General features: G+C 52.6%; 6 protein-coding genes across 6 annotated transcripts; 5 read left to right on the forward strand and 1 right to left on the reverse strand.

Annotated features, from left to right (window-relative positions):
• Window positions 1–803: 803 nt before the first annotated feature.
• On the forward strand, window positions 804–1,895 carry J4E84_000074 (uncharacterized protein; the record flags this gene model as incomplete). Its single annotated transcript, XM_049382718.1, has 1 exon — window positions 804–1,895. The coding sequence occupies one exon, from the start codon at window positions 804–806 to the stop codon at window positions 1,893–1,895; it is 1,092 nt and encodes a 363-aa protein (XP_049248236.1).
• A 495-nt stretch (window positions 1,896–2,390) lies between these two features.
• TMP1 (Thymidylate synthase) lies at window positions 2,391–3,052 on the reverse strand (the record flags this gene model as incomplete). The annotated part of the gene is made up of 2 exons (XM_049382719.1): window positions 2,391–2,414; window positions 2,471–3,052. 2 exons carry the CDS (start codon window positions 3,050–3,052, stop codon window positions 2,391–2,393), a joined length of 606 nt encoding a protein of 201 aa, XP_049248237.1.
• Window positions 3,053–3,370: 318 nt separating this feature from the next.
• On the forward strand, window positions 3,371–5,058 carry J4E84_000076 (uncharacterized protein; the record flags this gene model as incomplete). The annotated part of the gene is made up of 4 exons (XM_049382720.1): window positions 3,371–3,549; window positions 3,598–3,868; window positions 3,914–4,396; window positions 4,441–5,058. 4 exons carry the CDS (start codon window positions 3,371–3,373, stop codon window positions 5,056–5,058), a joined length of 1,551 nt encoding a protein of 516 aa, XP_049248238.1.
• Window positions 5,059–5,624: 566 nt separating this feature from the next.
• Window positions 5,625–6,962, forward strand: J4E84_000077 (uncharacterized protein; the record flags this gene model as incomplete). Its single annotated transcript, XM_049382721.1, has 2 exons — window positions 5,625–6,767; window positions 6,855–6,962. 2 exons carry the CDS (start codon window positions 5,625–5,627, stop codon window positions 6,960–6,962), a joined length of 1,251 nt encoding a protein of 416 aa, XP_049248239.1.
• Window positions 6,963–7,450: 488 nt separating this feature from the next.
• J4E84_000078 (uncharacterized protein) lies at window positions 7,451–8,687 on the forward strand (the record flags this gene model as incomplete). Its single annotated transcript, XM_049382722.1, has 2 exons — window positions 7,451–7,698; window positions 8,345–8,687. 2 exons carry the CDS (start codon window positions 7,451–7,453, stop codon window positions 8,685–8,687), a joined length of 591 nt encoding a protein of 196 aa, XP_049248240.1.
• A 20-nt stretch (window positions 8,688–8,707) lies between these two features.
• J4E84_000079 (uncharacterized protein) lies at window positions 8,708–12,985 on the forward strand (the record flags this gene model as incomplete). Its single annotated transcript, XM_049382723.1, has 2 exons — window positions 8,708–8,712; window positions 9,205–12,985. The coding sequence occupies 2 exons, from the start codon at window positions 8,708–8,710 to the stop codon at window positions 12,983–12,985; spliced, it is 3,786 nt and encodes a 1,261-aa protein (XP_049248241.1).
• Between the last annotated feature and the right edge of the window lie 2,687 nt (window positions 12,986–15,672).

A 15,672-nucleotide genomic window follows, 5' to 3' on the forward strand; every position in this document is an offset into this window, starting at 1 on the left:
ACACCACTCATGATCCTGGCGAATCCCAACCACCCGATGATTCGAGATGCCCGCGGACGCTGCGCCCTCAAGCCATGTCGTAGGATTCAACGGAATCCCACCTCTAACATGAGGTGCATTGTCTTACAGGAAGACTTTCTGGCCCCCATCATGATGCCATGTATTGGAGGCCTTAGTTGCAATTTCAATAACCGCTGTACTTCGCCCCATGGCTTACTATTGGCAACATGTCTGATCGGTACAGCTTGGTTTAACCTTGTATTAACCTTGTATCGTACACTCACGATCCCCGGATCTCGCGTTGTCGCGTTTCCTACTGTTGCACAAGCACAGGTCTTCGACTATGGGGTATACTAATATGCTGGACGTGAGGATGTGGGGTTCATTAGCTCTAATGCTAGCGACTACGACGTTTGCTTCACCTACAAGTATGTTTGCAGGTGTGGAGATGATGTGGTAGTAAACAAGACGCTTACTGATACAAGAGCAGGTCTAGCAGAATATGTATCTAATCGCGCCCTCGAAGCACGGCAATATAGTCCTGCGAGATGCGGCAGCCCATTTACGACACTGAACGGCGCCAACTACACCACATACTGTGATCAAAACATACGCCATAATGGTGAGCAGCAGATCACGCGATATCCTCCAAGAAGGATCATCATTAATAGACATCAGAAGCGCCAACCGAAGCCATTCAACTAGACAGCTTCGCAGAATGCATAGAACACTGCTCACGGTTCTGGGGCCCTGGCGAAGGATGTTACGGCGTCCTCTGGGTAGATCCCGACAACATCTGCTACATGAAGAACAGCAGCGCGACCGTCGATCTCCTCGAACCAAACCCCCACCGGTACACCGCCCTCATCGAGAGGAGCGAAATGGAAGGCTTCGACGAAACATGTCCGCATGAAGATCTTTCTACCAACACCCTCCCCGGCGTCCACGGCATGCAATACACCACGCACTGCGGGCAGATGATCAAGGCAAACGTAGCTGACTTTGACGCGTATCCACATCTCGAGGGCAACTATCAATGGTTCTACCACGCCGAATCTCTCGATGAATGCATGCAGATCTGCGTCGATCAGCAACCGCTCTGCACAGCCGTGTCTTGGAATCCGTCTATGGTAATCGGTTTCGCCAACTGCATTCTCAAGACGGGCGATGATTCTGGATACACAGATAGCCTGGACGTAGGCGCGGGAATCATCCTCTTTCACTCGGCAGTCATGACGCAAATTGATCAGATCGATACGAAATGCCCAGACAGGGAATCGTATACCGCGGCGGCGGGCACGCCGGATGCCAAGGGCTTTGAAGTGCACTGTGGGAGGTTGAATCCGGGGACTAATATTACGAGTTTGCATATGCAGAATATTACGGCGTGTATGGATGCTTGTGCGGAGGAGAACGTAGGCTGTAAAGCCATTCTCTTCGACTCGACATTGAAGGGCGGATTCAACAATTGCTATCTGCAGAACACTACGAGCGTGATTAGCGAGCAGCCAGGCGCGACTTACGCTGTGCTCCTCGACGCAGAAATCCCTTCTTCGTCTCCCTCCTCATCATCTGGAGCCAGTGAAGACAGTAACGACTCCTCCTCCTCCAGCAAAGCGTGGATAGCAGGCCCTGTAATCGGCGGCCTCGTTGCTCTCGCGCTGATCGGCTTTGCGGCCTTCTGGTGGCGCAAGAGAAAGGCGACGAAGCTTGCTAACGGAGAGAAAAGCCCGTATAATAGAGAGAGCATGTATGGTGCTGTGCCGCCACAGCATGTGGATGCGCAGTATGTGGATGCGCCAGATTCGGATACTGTAAGGAGTGAGTTGCCGGCTAGTACGAAATATGCGCATAATCATGGGCCGAGGAGTGAGCCGCAGGAGATGCCTTCGTAGGGGAATGGGGGGCTTGGAGGTGAGAGGGTTAGGTTGGTTATTATGCTCCTCTTTTCGTGCATATAATGTGTTTACGTTGGGTTTGGAGCGTTCATAGCGTGTCTACATGCTGTCATGTGTGGAACAGCCGCGCAAGCTACAGTATGGATGCAAAAGCAGGTGGTGGAGACGTACTCTTACATTCATCATACATCGTATACATCCTACACACTCATCTTCATCGCAATACTCGCATGTGGTTTATACCCCAGCACCTCAAACTCCTCCGCCTTCCACCCATCTATACCGCCCCCAATCTCCCTGTTTATCTTCAGTTCCGGGAAGTCGCGCGGCTCCCTCTCCAACTGCACTTTGAGCGCCTCCACATGATCGAGATAGACATGCGCATCCCCCATCGTATGCGTAAAAGTGCCCGGCGTCAGATCACACACATGCGCCAGCATATGTGTAAGCAACGCATAACTCGCGATATTAAACGGAACACCAAGGCCCATATCACAAGACCGCTGGTACAGCAGACTATGCAACACACCTCTCGGTCTCTCCCCCCCTTGCTTATGTCCCGGAAAACTAACATAAAACTGCGCAAACATATGACAAGGCGGCAGCGCCATCTTCTTAATATCCGCCGGATTCCACGCACTCAGTATAATCCGTCTATCATACGGTTTATTCTTGAGCTTGTCGATGATCTCGGCGAGTTGGTCGACACCCTGACCTGTGTAGTCTTCCGCGTGTCCCTTGTATTCAGCGCCGAAATGCCGCCATTGGAAGCCGTAGACGGGGCCTAGTTCGCCTTCTTCGTAGTGGGAGAGGCCGACGCTGTCGAGGTAGGTGCGGCTGCCGTTTCCGTCCCAGATCTTGATGCCCGCTTCTGACAATGGTTTGCTGTGTGTACTGCCGGCGACGAACCAGAGCAGTTCGCCTATTACGGCGCGGAGGAAGACGCGTTTTGTGGTGAGGAGGGGGAGGATGGGCGTGGGTGGTTGTGACGGGTCGCTGGATGGGCGCGAGAGGGAGAATTTCATTTGGGGTGGGAAGGGAACGGCGAGGGTGCCGGTGCCGGTTCGGTCGGGGCGGTGCTCGCCATTTTGGACTATGTCGCGGATCAGGGAGAGGTATTGGTGTTCTTCGTGGGTGGGGTTGCTGGATGGCATGGCGGTGGTGGGTAGTGGGGTGGGTTGGATGGAGGCTTCTTTGGCGGTATCTTTGGAAGGTTCGGGGGTGATCACGGGTTCGAGGGCGGTGGGAGGCATTTTTGTGGTCTGGTGGGGAGTTGGAGTATGCTTTAGAGGAGGGTAGTCTGGAGTCAAAGTTCAAGTCGCGAGCGCGTTGGGAAGGCACGAAGGGTGCCGTGAACCGCGACTGCGCGAGTGGCTCGTGTGGCGCGCCGTATCGAATGTCGCTGACCTAACTGCTTTTGCATCTGCCACAAAACACCCACACCGCAAGAACACGATTGAGAAGTGGGCAGTATGGAAGAAGAACAAGCAGCTCACCATCTGCTGAATGTGGTGGAAGAGCGAGGCCTCAAGGTAGATCTCGACAACATTCTTCTGGGTTTCGAGGATACGGATACAAAGCACGAAGCTGCGGCGTGGGTCGACGAGTACCTCCACGAAGACACCTTACTCAGCAAAGAAGAGCTAGAGCTGTAAGTGCAAAACCTCATTATTTCGGTATTTGCTAATTGGAGTTCTAGGTACCAGACTTTGAAGAAGAAGGGTCTCTTACACCAGTACGAAAGCGACGGTGAACCCATCCGACCTATCTTGGACCACGAAATTGCTGCAGCTATCGAATCGCTGAAGAGCTCTACTACTGCGATTGAAGAGCAATGCAGAGTTTTAGAGACTCAGAAAGATGCGTTAATGAAGCTTGAAGCTCTCGATAAGCCTAACTTGAATGTTGAGCATGCAAGGAACGAGCGAAGAAGGAAGGAGGGACAGGAAAAGACTCGACTAGACGTCTCTGTAAGTCTCAAATCGCCATGAATGGGTATTTGCTAACTTAAGTAGGTTGATGATGTCGTTGCATCGGTTACGGAGCAGACGACTGACGCCCAACGAGAGATTGATTCTGAAAAGTCAACACTCAAAGGTTATTTGTCAGAGCGCTTAGCATCAGACGACCAAATTCTGAGCCGACTCCCCAAGTTGGTGTCACAGATTGTTACCGAGCCTGAAGTCAGCGAGGACGAGAAGTCGATGGAGCAGTGGTGCAAGGCTATTATCTCCTTCCGCGCGGCGGAGATCAAAGCTCGCGTCGACACTGTGTTTCTCACCAACGCATCGGGCAATGTCCAGAACGGCGTTGCAGAAACAGAAGAAGACCTCAAGGAGAGAAAGGCCGCCCTGCAGGCTGAGTTGGAAGAGCTTCACTCCGAGATCGCATCTGTTGCTGAAATGGTTGTCGAGCATGAGATACGCAAGCCCATGACTGAGATGAAGGAGCGCAAGGATAGGGACAGAACACAGGCACGAACGGCTTGGCTAAACTATGTGAGTACCTCTCAAGTGTCATCGGACTGTTGCTAACTTATCAGGTGCTGTCAACCCTCGAGTATATGGGCAAACGCCTCAACATAGTCACTACTGGTACGAAGGACACTGATGAGTTCCAACAAGCACTCGCGCACGTCCAAGCAGCGGCAGCGAAGCGTATACCGGAGACACACCCACCGGTTGGAACGCCGGTGTTGAAGCGCATGAGGTCTGACACGTCCGCCTTTACACCTATGGTGAAGCTCAAGCCTACATCGACGCTCGACCTCCCGGTGACACTGCAAGACGCGCTTCGTTATGCGGGCATATCATTCAGTCACGACAACATTGAAAGCCTGCAGGATACTCTGCAACAAGCCCAGCTTGAGCGAAGCAAGAAGCTGCAGAGTCACTACGAGTCCACCGCGACGTCGGCTCATGATGTAATTGCCGAACGAACAAGCAAAGCAGATACCGACCTGAGGGCGATCTTGAGTGCGCTATATAAGCACGCACCATTCCACCAGGCTAGCTTGACAAACCCGGAACTGGACGAGCAGTTGAAGGCGATGGAGCTGGAGCTGGAGAACAAGGACCGCGAGCTGCTGGATGCAGAGGGCAGTGAATTGAGTTTGAGCGACCCCAAAGTTCGCGCGTTCATTGCGAAATACGGTAAATAAAGCAAGGTTTTGAGTGTCAAGTTTCAGGCAGGTCGGTGCGTTGTCGAGTGGAGCTGACATGGCGAGCTGGGATGATCCAGGCGCGTATCAGGACGGAGTAAACAAGACGTGGAGATGTTGTTTACCGCAGACAAATCGCAGTTTTTGGGCGAGGCCAGCGTGTGTCCTCACCGCTCTGGATCTCCGCAACGAACACGATCAGCTCGTCGGTTGCAAGCGATGGAAGCCACATGTTCGTGGGTGGAGCTCTGGGGGAGTTCAGACCTCGGGTTGGTCGCGAGGAGTGACGAGCTGCAGGCTAGAGCGCCTCCATGTGGCTAGCACCCAGCCCCCGAATAACACTAAACAGCTACGGCCCCTGTCAATGCTGCCCTGAGTAGCTGAGCGACAACAACTCTGCTCTCTTCACACCTCACCAAAGCGCCTATCCCCACTTTCCACGCCGGTTGAACCTGCGCGGGATGCTCGCGCCAGGTACAGGCAGAGACGCAGGCACCCTTTCACTCAATTGAACATCACCCTCACCAAGCCGGTAGCTCCCAGCAGCTGCCACCTCACCGCCCGTCATGGTTAAAGGAGAGATCCTCACGCTCGGTGCTGCCGCCGGTGCCCTTGGGGGTGCCTACAAGCTCGCCGAGTTCCTCACCAAGGCCAAGCGCGTCCGCGACGTTGGCCCATCCAACGCCGTCTACGTGCGCATCATTGGCCGCGTCCGGTCCGACCTCGATGAAGTGCGACGCCTGCTGTCCATCCGCGAGATCCACGACATCCTCGAGGCCAACCCGGAAAAGTCAAAGTGGGTCTACGGATGCATGCGCGACGTGCGCGGCGCCCTTGAGAACATCACGCCGCACACGGAACGCGTCGCCGGCGATGTCGAGGACGGCCGCCGCATCGGCATGCGGCACCGCGTCTACTGGCTGCTCAGCGAGAAGGAGAAGCTCGAGAACCGGGAGAAGGAGCTCGCCATCGCGCATTCCAGTCTGAGCGAGGTCATCGGCTACCTGACTGCTCTGGAGCCAGTCGAAGAGCCCAAGAAGCCCAAGGCGACCACCAAGGAGACGCACATCGACATCGACATCCATCAGGAACCTCCCCAGCCCCAGCCTCAGGCCCAGCCCACCCACACGACGCACATCGAGAGGGATGTCTGGGTCGAGCGTGATGGCGCGCCGCCGCGACACGTAGAGGAGCACCGCGATGTCTGGGTTGAGCGCGACCGTCAGCCCCCAGCTCACTACGAAGAGCGTCGCGACGTGTACATCGACGAACACCAGCGCGGACCCCAGCACTTCGACGACCGCGGCCCTGCTCCCCGTCACGACGTCCACTTCGAGCAACAAGGTCGTGACGGCCGCTACGAGACGCACTACGACGAGCGCTACCAGCAGGAAGATCACTACCGCTCTCAGTACCCCATCGAGACTCAAGGCACCTACAACCCGCGCTTCCCCGAGCCCCTCGGCCGCCGCCCTGAATCGTACGAGGACCGTCTCCCCGAGCGCGACTCCTGGATGCAGAGCAGCGCGCGCGCCCAACGCCCAGGTCAGTACGGCCCTCGAGCCCCTGCGTACGCCGAATACGGCGCCCCGCAACCCATTGGTGCAGCGCACTATTCGCGTAGGTTCCAAGGAGACGCGGGCTTTGGCGACGAAGAAATACTAAATCCACAACCAGTGCCGTTGGACAGGAACTACGCCGACCGCGAGGTGAGTGGTTACAACACTGCTGGCTACCCGCCCCGCCCCTACGGTAGCAAGCTCTAGCTGTTAGCACAAGGCTAACTTGCTGGGCAGATGTGGATTGAACAAAAGGAGGACTACCGCTTCGATCAGTATGGAAACAGGCTGCCGGATAGGCTCTTCCAGCCGGCTGTCCCTAGGCCCTATCGCAGCCGCATGTAAACAACTTGCAATACCTCTTTTGATCACGATCTTAATCTCCTTGTTACCCTGTCATGAGCCCTTTTTTGTCCTTTTGCTTTACGCAAGCATGTACACCCCCTGCGAAGCCCCGAGCCCGATCAATGTTTCTATGTAGCTGCCAATTTAAGTTGATACCTTTCCGTCCGGTCGCTCTTTCCTCGTTCGCCTCACGTGGTTTATCGGCAGCGCAATCGTCGTCGTTCCTTCCTGAAGACGCCATCAGCTCATTTTGCCCCAGGACATTTGAAGATGGTATCATGGCTCCCCCTCGCTTCCGGCGTCGCGCCCACGGTACTCACTGTACCGCTACCAGACGACGACACCACAGACCCTGAGAGATTGAGGGATGGATAATCCTGTCCTGTTCACCTTCCATCTCCTCTCGATTTTCAGAGAAATACTTCAGTCACCCAGCACTAACAAAAACGACACCAGACTACAAACCTCTCACCACCAACAACGCCATCATGGCGCCCTCCCGCACAAACCCCCTCAAGGAAGCCCGCTCCTGCCTCACCCTCTTCACTCACTCTCGATCAACCCGCTGGCCTTCTCGCACCGGCCTCGCGACCGACATCCTCCTCTTTCTCTCCATCCTCTTCGCGGTCGCGCAACTCGGCTTGTGCGTTGCCATGGCCCACCGTCTACTCGCCTCTCCTCAAAGCGAAGTTGAATGCTTGAATGTGGATGCTGGTAGCAACTTTGACTTCACCAAGTATGGGATATACGGGGATACGTATGGAGTTGTGTTGACTAGCGACGTGAAGACGTTGCCGGTGCTGTATGCGAATGTGGATCGCGAGAGGTTCTGGCATGGAATGGATGTTGGGATTAATAGTACGGACCCGGGGCTGACGGGGCCCGAGTATCTGAGTGGGAAGGAAAGGGGAGGGATTTTGTAAGTTTTGTCTTGCTGTCGTACTTCCCCATCTATGAGGATATGCTAACCAAACATCCTCGCAGCACGATCATAGCAATCCTGATCTTCAACCCGCTTCTCCTAGTCATCGATCTCCTCCTTCTTCTTCGGAGCCACTACCGCTCCGCACGCATCTCCAACCGTGCTGGCATGCTTTGGTCCACCTGCCTCGCCGTCTACTTCGTGCTGGTCGCTTTGGGCACTGTTTGGATGAATACTTTCCCCAGTAGCAAGATCGATTATAGTTTGGAGCACACTGTGGCTCTCACTAGGGATTCGTGTTGGCAGTACGATAAGACGATGTACACGTTGGATAGATGGAGTAGATGGGCAAAGGGAATTGAACGGGGTTGTGAGGTTTTGGGCATGTTGGGAGCGGTTTGGTAAGTTTTATGATAATACATGGATGGTGATGTTGGGGAAATAAGCTAATTAGTATCAGCATGGCTATCTACTTCGGCTTCGCGCTCGCTGCCGCATACATCAACCGCAAGACCGACGCGCAACAGTCGATGCGACTAGACGATCTCAGTGGCTCTTCTGCCCTTACCCCCGCCCAACAAAACCTTCGCGACTTCCCTTCTTCTGGCATCAGTGCTCAGGCTACGCCCGTTCCGATGAACAACTTCGGTCTCACTTTCATCGATGGTACTCCCAACCCCAGCAGTCAGCAGCCCAAGGCTGCGAGGTCACGGACGGAGGAGGAGGATCTAGAGGCCCGAGCAAACCCATTCACGGATCCGGCGAATGTTGTGCCGCCAGAGCCGGCAAGACAATGGAGGTAGGCGGGGGTGACAAAGCTACTATGAGGTGTACCGGCAGCATGGATCGGCATTTACCACTTTCCCAGTATCTGTCTATACCCGTCATGGACTCGGTCTTGTAGCTGACACTTCCATGGCAGATTGAACATCTAGCTAGCTATTTAATTGACGATTCACAGTGTTTACCCCTGCTATGCTCTTTCGCGTTGCATGATCTCGCTAACACCCAGGCCAAGTAATGCGTAATCTGTTTCTCGAGCAGAATACATCTCTGCGCACAAAAGCAGCGTCGTGGCTGTGAGAAAACGGACATGAAAGAGAACTGAACAATGATGGTATCGCCTGATACTCGATAAAGAGCGCTATCGTTCATTTCGCCGTCTTTGTTCTCGGCATCGCATCTTCTTTCCAGGTGTCTTCGGCTTTGTTCGATGACTTGAGGGGAACATTACATATCTTCGTCGAGCGCAACTTATGCTCGCGAATGTTCAAAGCCGTTGTGAAATCGAAGGCGCCATTTACTAGCAAATAACCATAGTGCGACAATCATGTCTGACGACGGCGAACAAGGCCCGCCGGCCAATAACGACAACGGCGATGGTACTCCAGCTCCTGCGGCACCTGCTGCACCAGTCGCACCCGTGCCAGAAACCAACGAAGTTGTCATCAGAAACTGGCTAAACAGGAAATATCTCGAGTACAGCCATCTGGGGAATCCTTTTGATGTCACCATAGAGGACTTTATCAACATCGTGGCAACCGCGAGAACGGACCCTCATCATAGTTGGATGCAGGGTCACCAGTTAGAGTTGGCTATGGCCCTGTTAACTCTTGTACAAAAGAAACGAACCGATATCCTCTTTCTACCAACAAATGCTGGCGCCATGCTTGCTCGTGTTGGCTTATGTATTGACGACAAAGATCGATTCAAACAGAATGTTCTATCGAAACCAACTTACGAAGCTATGCAGCAAGAGCAATATCGATGGATTGTTGTGCCTGTGACAGATGGTATGGCCGATGAGGGCACAGCGAAAAGGATCATGAGATGGAGAGCTAAAGCCGCGAAAGCTAAAGAGCAAGGGGAGACAGGAGAGGAAGAGCAGGTCGCTAGGGGGCAAGAGGTTTCCAAAGAAGCTGAGGTGCTGGTTACCGACAAAGAAGGACACCCAAATGGCAACACGGAAGTGCAACAAGAAAGTGAGCCTGAGATGACTCCTTCCGGTGGCACTCATTGGGGTTTCATGGTAATCGACAAGGAGAGAAATGATGCCAGATGGCTAGACGGCCACCTAAACGTAAAACAGAAACGCAACAAGCATTGGTACATACACAACATGCATAAACCACATCCTGCGTGGGTCGCCGGGAAGATTCTCTGCGGATACGACAAAGTTATGGATCTAGAGCGAGGAGCATTCACGGCAGCCACACTGAAACACGTCCCTCACGATACCAAGAACAACAGCTACCGAGGTGACGAAGGCTCAGCATGCGGGCCATGGGTCTACGCCATGCTTAAGTACATCTTGGATAACCCGAGATTCCTCACTGACGCGGGCGGACTTTATAGCGCGTTCAGTTCGAGGTATAGGAGACGTCACCCACAAAAAATGGCGTTCAACTCGCTCCAAACACGCAGAGACATGCAGGAGATTATTCGAAAAGAGGCTGAAAAGAACTTGGGTGAGAACGTATTGCCGTACAAAATGAGTGTGCGCGTTGTGAAGATCCTAGGCCTTCCTAGTACTGGTCAACTATGCGATGCGGTCGCATCCTTGAACCCGAATCGGAGGGCCCCGCCTGGACCAGGTGGCAACAGAAGCTCAAGAAGGAGGCCAGGCAGTGACGATGACAATAGTGACGGCGACGACGATGGCTGGCCAGACGAGCACGAAGGAGTTTCGCGTGCCCAGTACCAGATGTACTTACAAGAAGGCGAGCCATACTCCAGACATCGTCTGGATGAAGTTGTAAAGGCGTTCAAAGACAACCAGGACGACCTTGCGCGCAACTTCCAGCGAAGGAAGCATGGTGTTCTCACCAAGAATCCAGAATACAAGTTCCCTCAAGGCTTCAGCAAGGACAACCTACCCGCATTCGACCAACTGAAGATGGAGAGTTCGGAACCGTGGTACACAATATATAAAGACGACCTCCTCAAGGTCGACGATTCAAGAAGCCTTGCCCTTCAAACATCCAGAGCGGTGCTTCACAGCGTATTTAAAGGTAGCTTCAAGAGCGAAAACGCGGCGGTTCTCAGAGACTACCTTCATTCTCATGCTTTCACGTTCCAAGAACGTTCTCAAATCTGGACATCGGGAACTATCGCAGAACGTCTAGACCAGACTTACTTGAATCTGGCTCTGCCATTGTTCGCTTCTTTGTCCAACGCAGACGTGGATATCTGGGTCAAGAACTTGCATCCTACTGCGATGAAGGTCGTACAAGATGCGGTGGGTGTCACTCGCTATGATGTCGCCCGTGGACTTCTGTATCGCATGTTCATTGGCGAGTTCGCAGATATGACGGACAGCGATGTCGATGAGTGGCGCGCAAGCGATCCTCATATGTTAGAAGCTGGGAAGCAAGACCTGGGGGTCGCGAGATGGTGGTTAACTTGGTACTACTACCAGGGTGATGCGATGGAGAAGCTGCCGTATCTGGCAGAGAGTCCACTTCACTGGTCGCCTCGTGAGCATCGAGAGGCACATGGACAGAAGAGGAAGAGAAGCGGCGAGGAAGTGGATGCAGGTGATGATCCAAACGCCGGCCAGCCTTCATCCGACCCTAATGATGCATCTAATGTTGCACAACCAGATCCGAAAACAATCCAGTGGGCCACGATCGACCACGCCACGCTCATGAAGCACGCGACAAAAGAGATTCGAGAAGACCCACGAATTGGCGAACTATCAAACGACTACACGTACAGGGCCATCCTCTTCGTGAAACACGGTGGGACGTTCAAAAATGAGAAAGACCGTGCTGGTATCTGGATCCGTGATCTCAATGTCTTTACGCTAGGTTCTGAGGATAAAATTCCCAAACGTGACGTCTACGCGAAAGATGGCGGACTGGTCATCCGACCCTCTCCAAAACAGATATTGGAACGAATGAAGAAGAAGTACGAGAAGACCTCTAGCAAGCCTGTATCGACCGCCAAAGGAACAGCTCCAAGACGAAAAGGTTCACCAAAACCTAAAGGGCCTTCAGGATCTCAAAAACCTGCAAAGACTTCGAAGCCTTCAAAGACGTCGAAACCGTCAAACCCCTCGAAAACTACGAACCGTCCAAAGGCCTCAAGCCAGCCAGCTCCACCTCAACCGGAGCTCCCGAACATTCTCGTGATCAATAACATGCTTGCCCAAGAAATTGCCAACTTCACGCATATGGCAAGTAATCAAGTTGAAGAGTTCGTCGATCTGCTTCCGTCCAAAATCGCCGATATTACACGCCCAATGGACGCTTGGAGCCGGAAATCTGTTCTACAAAAGCTTTTCAGTAGCTTCCAAGACTTGTCTTCCGTGGACATGAAGGTTTGGCTGAAACACCCAGTTTTTCAGGGGCGTGAAGAAGTAGAGGTCGACGAGGTGATTGCGAAGCTGAACGAGAGCGTCAAGGAGCTTGGTGATATTTCTTTCAAGGGAAGTGCCGGTTTTTATCCTAAGAGCTACGTGTACGAAGCAGTGGCGCGAAACTCGGTAAATTCGAGCTTTGAGCCCGTGGTTGCCCAGCCTGAGAATACCGACCCTGGAAATCTGGTTGGACTCTCTGAATCTGAGGAGGAAGAGTTTGAGTCTGAGTCTGATGTTGAGGACGAACCGGAGAATACGACCACGAGTACCAAACGGAAACGTGCCGAGGCAGAAGCAGATGCACGGGCAAAGAAGAGGCGCAAAGGCGAAGCCCCGGATTTCCGCGTTATGAAAGAGTCTGATCTCCTCCTTTGGGTTAAGGAACTTCCATCTAACGTGAAAAAACCACTGCTTGACGATATCGGAGAAAAACTGCTATCGATGAAGGCGCATATCGCACGCTGCTACCTCGAGCGTATATACAGGAAAACGTTTCAGACCTGGGCTGCCGAGAACCCCTTGACGGACGCGAGTGTGAAAGAGATCAGGCTATGGAGGAGTTTGGGAACGTTTGACCAGCGCAAAAAGTACGCTATAAAGAACAAGGAGGGTCTGAAGAACTTTTGCGAAGAGCAATTGTTTCCACAGACAAGAGTGATTGAGACTGGAGGAGAGAACAAGAGCGTCGAGTTGCCGGATTATAGTAATGACAAGGATAAGTGGCCGGAGGAATGGAAGTAGGAGATGTGAGTGAGAGAGCCAGATGAGGAGTAGAGCGGATCGACTATTCATCGTGTTACTGCGTACGAGGAGATTTGTAAAATAGCTCATGTATCGATACAGCCAATCAAAGTTCAATGAATGCTGAACTTTATCGTTCTTTTCTTGATTTCCGTCTCGCTCATACCTGCGAATATCTCTCCTTCCATGTGCCCATGTGCATAACAGGGTCCGACGAGCTTGACGTGAAGAGTATGATCATCTTGCAAATTAGGCCCAGGGATCACGCGAAGTATGGCTGGTACCGAAGATCCGTACAAAATGCAAAGCAGATTTTCGTCTTCTTGAGACATGTCCCCAGGTCCTAATCCCACAATGCCCTCCAATGCACCAAGATCGGAATTTGCACAACGAAAGATTTTCCGATTGGCAGTAGCTTCTTGTACGCGTCTGAGGTAGTTGATTAAGGTGCTCGGCCGCCGGGTAGAGGCTGATAGAGTTTCCGAAGCTAGGTTATTGTTGCCGTCGAGTCGTGTGAGTGCTAAGGCACATGCGCGTCGGTACCAGGTGGGTGCTGTTTTTGCATCTGGATTGCGATTCGCAACAAGGGTTCTCCAGAGCCGATCATCAATGCCTTTGTCTAGACTTCCACGCCATCCAAGCATTTTCAGCCAGTCATCCTCGAGGAAGCCTTTGTGGACAGCCGAGGACGAAATCATTTCAACTGTACCCAGCAGGATGCCATTGGGCTGTATGATATCGTCAATCATGGATGGTATTGCCTGTTTCTGGAAGTCGATCCCTTGAGATGCATGATACGTCTGAGAGCCAACAGGTCCGAGGAAGCCGTCCAAAGGCGCGTCGCGCTGATGATCTGGGAGTACCTCGTCAACATTCGCGACGCCGATCCAACTGGGAAGGACCCTTTCATGGTAGTCATGTTGAGTAGTCAGTTGCGACCAACTAGCCCATTGTCGGTAGAGCACATCAAGAGACTTGGACTTTGCGATGCTATAACGGACAAAATCCTTGAAGATGTCGATGGGATGCTTCAAGTAATCTGGAGCAAAAATCCGTCGCAACTGAGATCCCGACGAGGTGTCAATGACTTGTTGCATGTCGTTGGCAAGATATAGTAGAGCGTAGATAGTATCTCGAGCATTCGACACTGCGAAAGGCGAAGCTGTCAGCACCAGAGACTCTAGGCTCATTAGTCTCGAAGCAATTGATGAATCTGGAGACTTCTGAAATACGTTGCGCGAGAATCTCATAAGCGCCACTGCCGCTGAACTATCAGTATTCCCGTAGATGGTCATTACTTTTTCGTAGTATTCCGAATGGCGAAAGCGTATCCGCATCTGATCCAAATGGTCCGAGAATAGGTCTACGGCATCTGCAAAGTCTAACCAGCTCAGAATTTTATCCGCAATGCGCACCGATAGTCTTCTTGCACAGGCAACTTCCTGAATCACCCACCGACGCCTGAACCAAGGGCGCCGCAGAATGCGACCGAAAGCTACCCAGCGCGCGAAGAACTTATCCCTAAACATCAATCCCCCTTGGACGTGGCAGTCAAGATTATTGAGGTCAAGTACATCCGGTACCAGACGGACAGCGTCCCCGATGTTGGCGCCACGATAGTCGTCTCCAAGCCAGGCAATAACATTCCAGGCGCTTGAGTAAATTGAAGGCATTTTTGGAATCTGCCGACTTTTCTCTTCCTCGTTTCCTTGTTCGATACACAGACAATCAACCCAAAGCCATATATAGTCATTCGTAAGACGGATGCGTCGGAGTGCTTGATTAAGATTTTCGCGGATGAGGTATTTCCCGTAGTGCATCCGCGCGGTATCAGACGAATCGGCATTGCCTGATCTGGGAAGATCATTCAAGAAGACCTCGTGCGTAGGAGTGTCGTCACCCCACGCATACGAGAGGGCTTGGAATTCGTGGAGCTTAGTCACGAGCTTGTCCAGTGAGAAAACCTTTAGAGAGCATAACAGCCTACTCTCCGAAGATCCAGGTGAGATACGAAGAAGCCGGATCTCGTTATCCAGCAGAGGAGTATATCGATATTGTGCTAATGTGTTGAAGTATGTGAAGCCGTAAACCTGTTCATGAACAGGTTTCAAGGCCAACTCCACGAAGGTCGGTGTTGGTGTACCGTGAATAGCGGGTGATCCTGCTCGAATAGGTGAGCCAGTACGAACCGGTGAGCCGCTATGGTAGAAATTGTCCCCTGGCGACTGTGATCGTGTTCTCTTGTTATCTGAATAATGGTTTGGTGATGTGGAACGGCCTCGCATCGCTCGTATTTCCATTTCCTCTTCCTCGTCTGAATCATCACTTGATGACATGTAAAGACCTCGCATCATTTGTCTTTCCAATGCTTTCTGGGTTGTCTGGTGAGCTTCCTCCATAGACCGGGCATACGCAGCATTAGTGGGATTGCTTGGAATATAGCAACCTTGTTGAGATACTGTACAAGCGATACAGGACGTTGACGTTCCCACGAAGGCACATGTCCGCCCCCTCTCGCGGCACCCGCTACAAATCTTTGAGGTTTGCTTTCTGGTCTTGGCTACCTTCTTCCAAGTGCCATCCCGGTCGCACTCTCTTCCCAAAAGGATGCAATTGCTACATCGAGCTTCAGCGTCATTTAGGGCTGGAACACATGGTACCGATACTAGTCCGCAGTAGTCACACGG

Source organism: Alternaria hordeiaustralica, assembly GCF_023758085.1.
Source record: "Alternaria hordeiaustralica strain BMP 2776 chromosome Unknown scaffold_1, whole genome shotgun sequence".
NCBI classification, from domain to species: domain Eukaryota; kingdom Fungi; phylum Ascomycota; class Dothideomycetes; order Pleosporales; family Pleosporaceae; genus Alternaria; species Alternaria hordeiaustralica.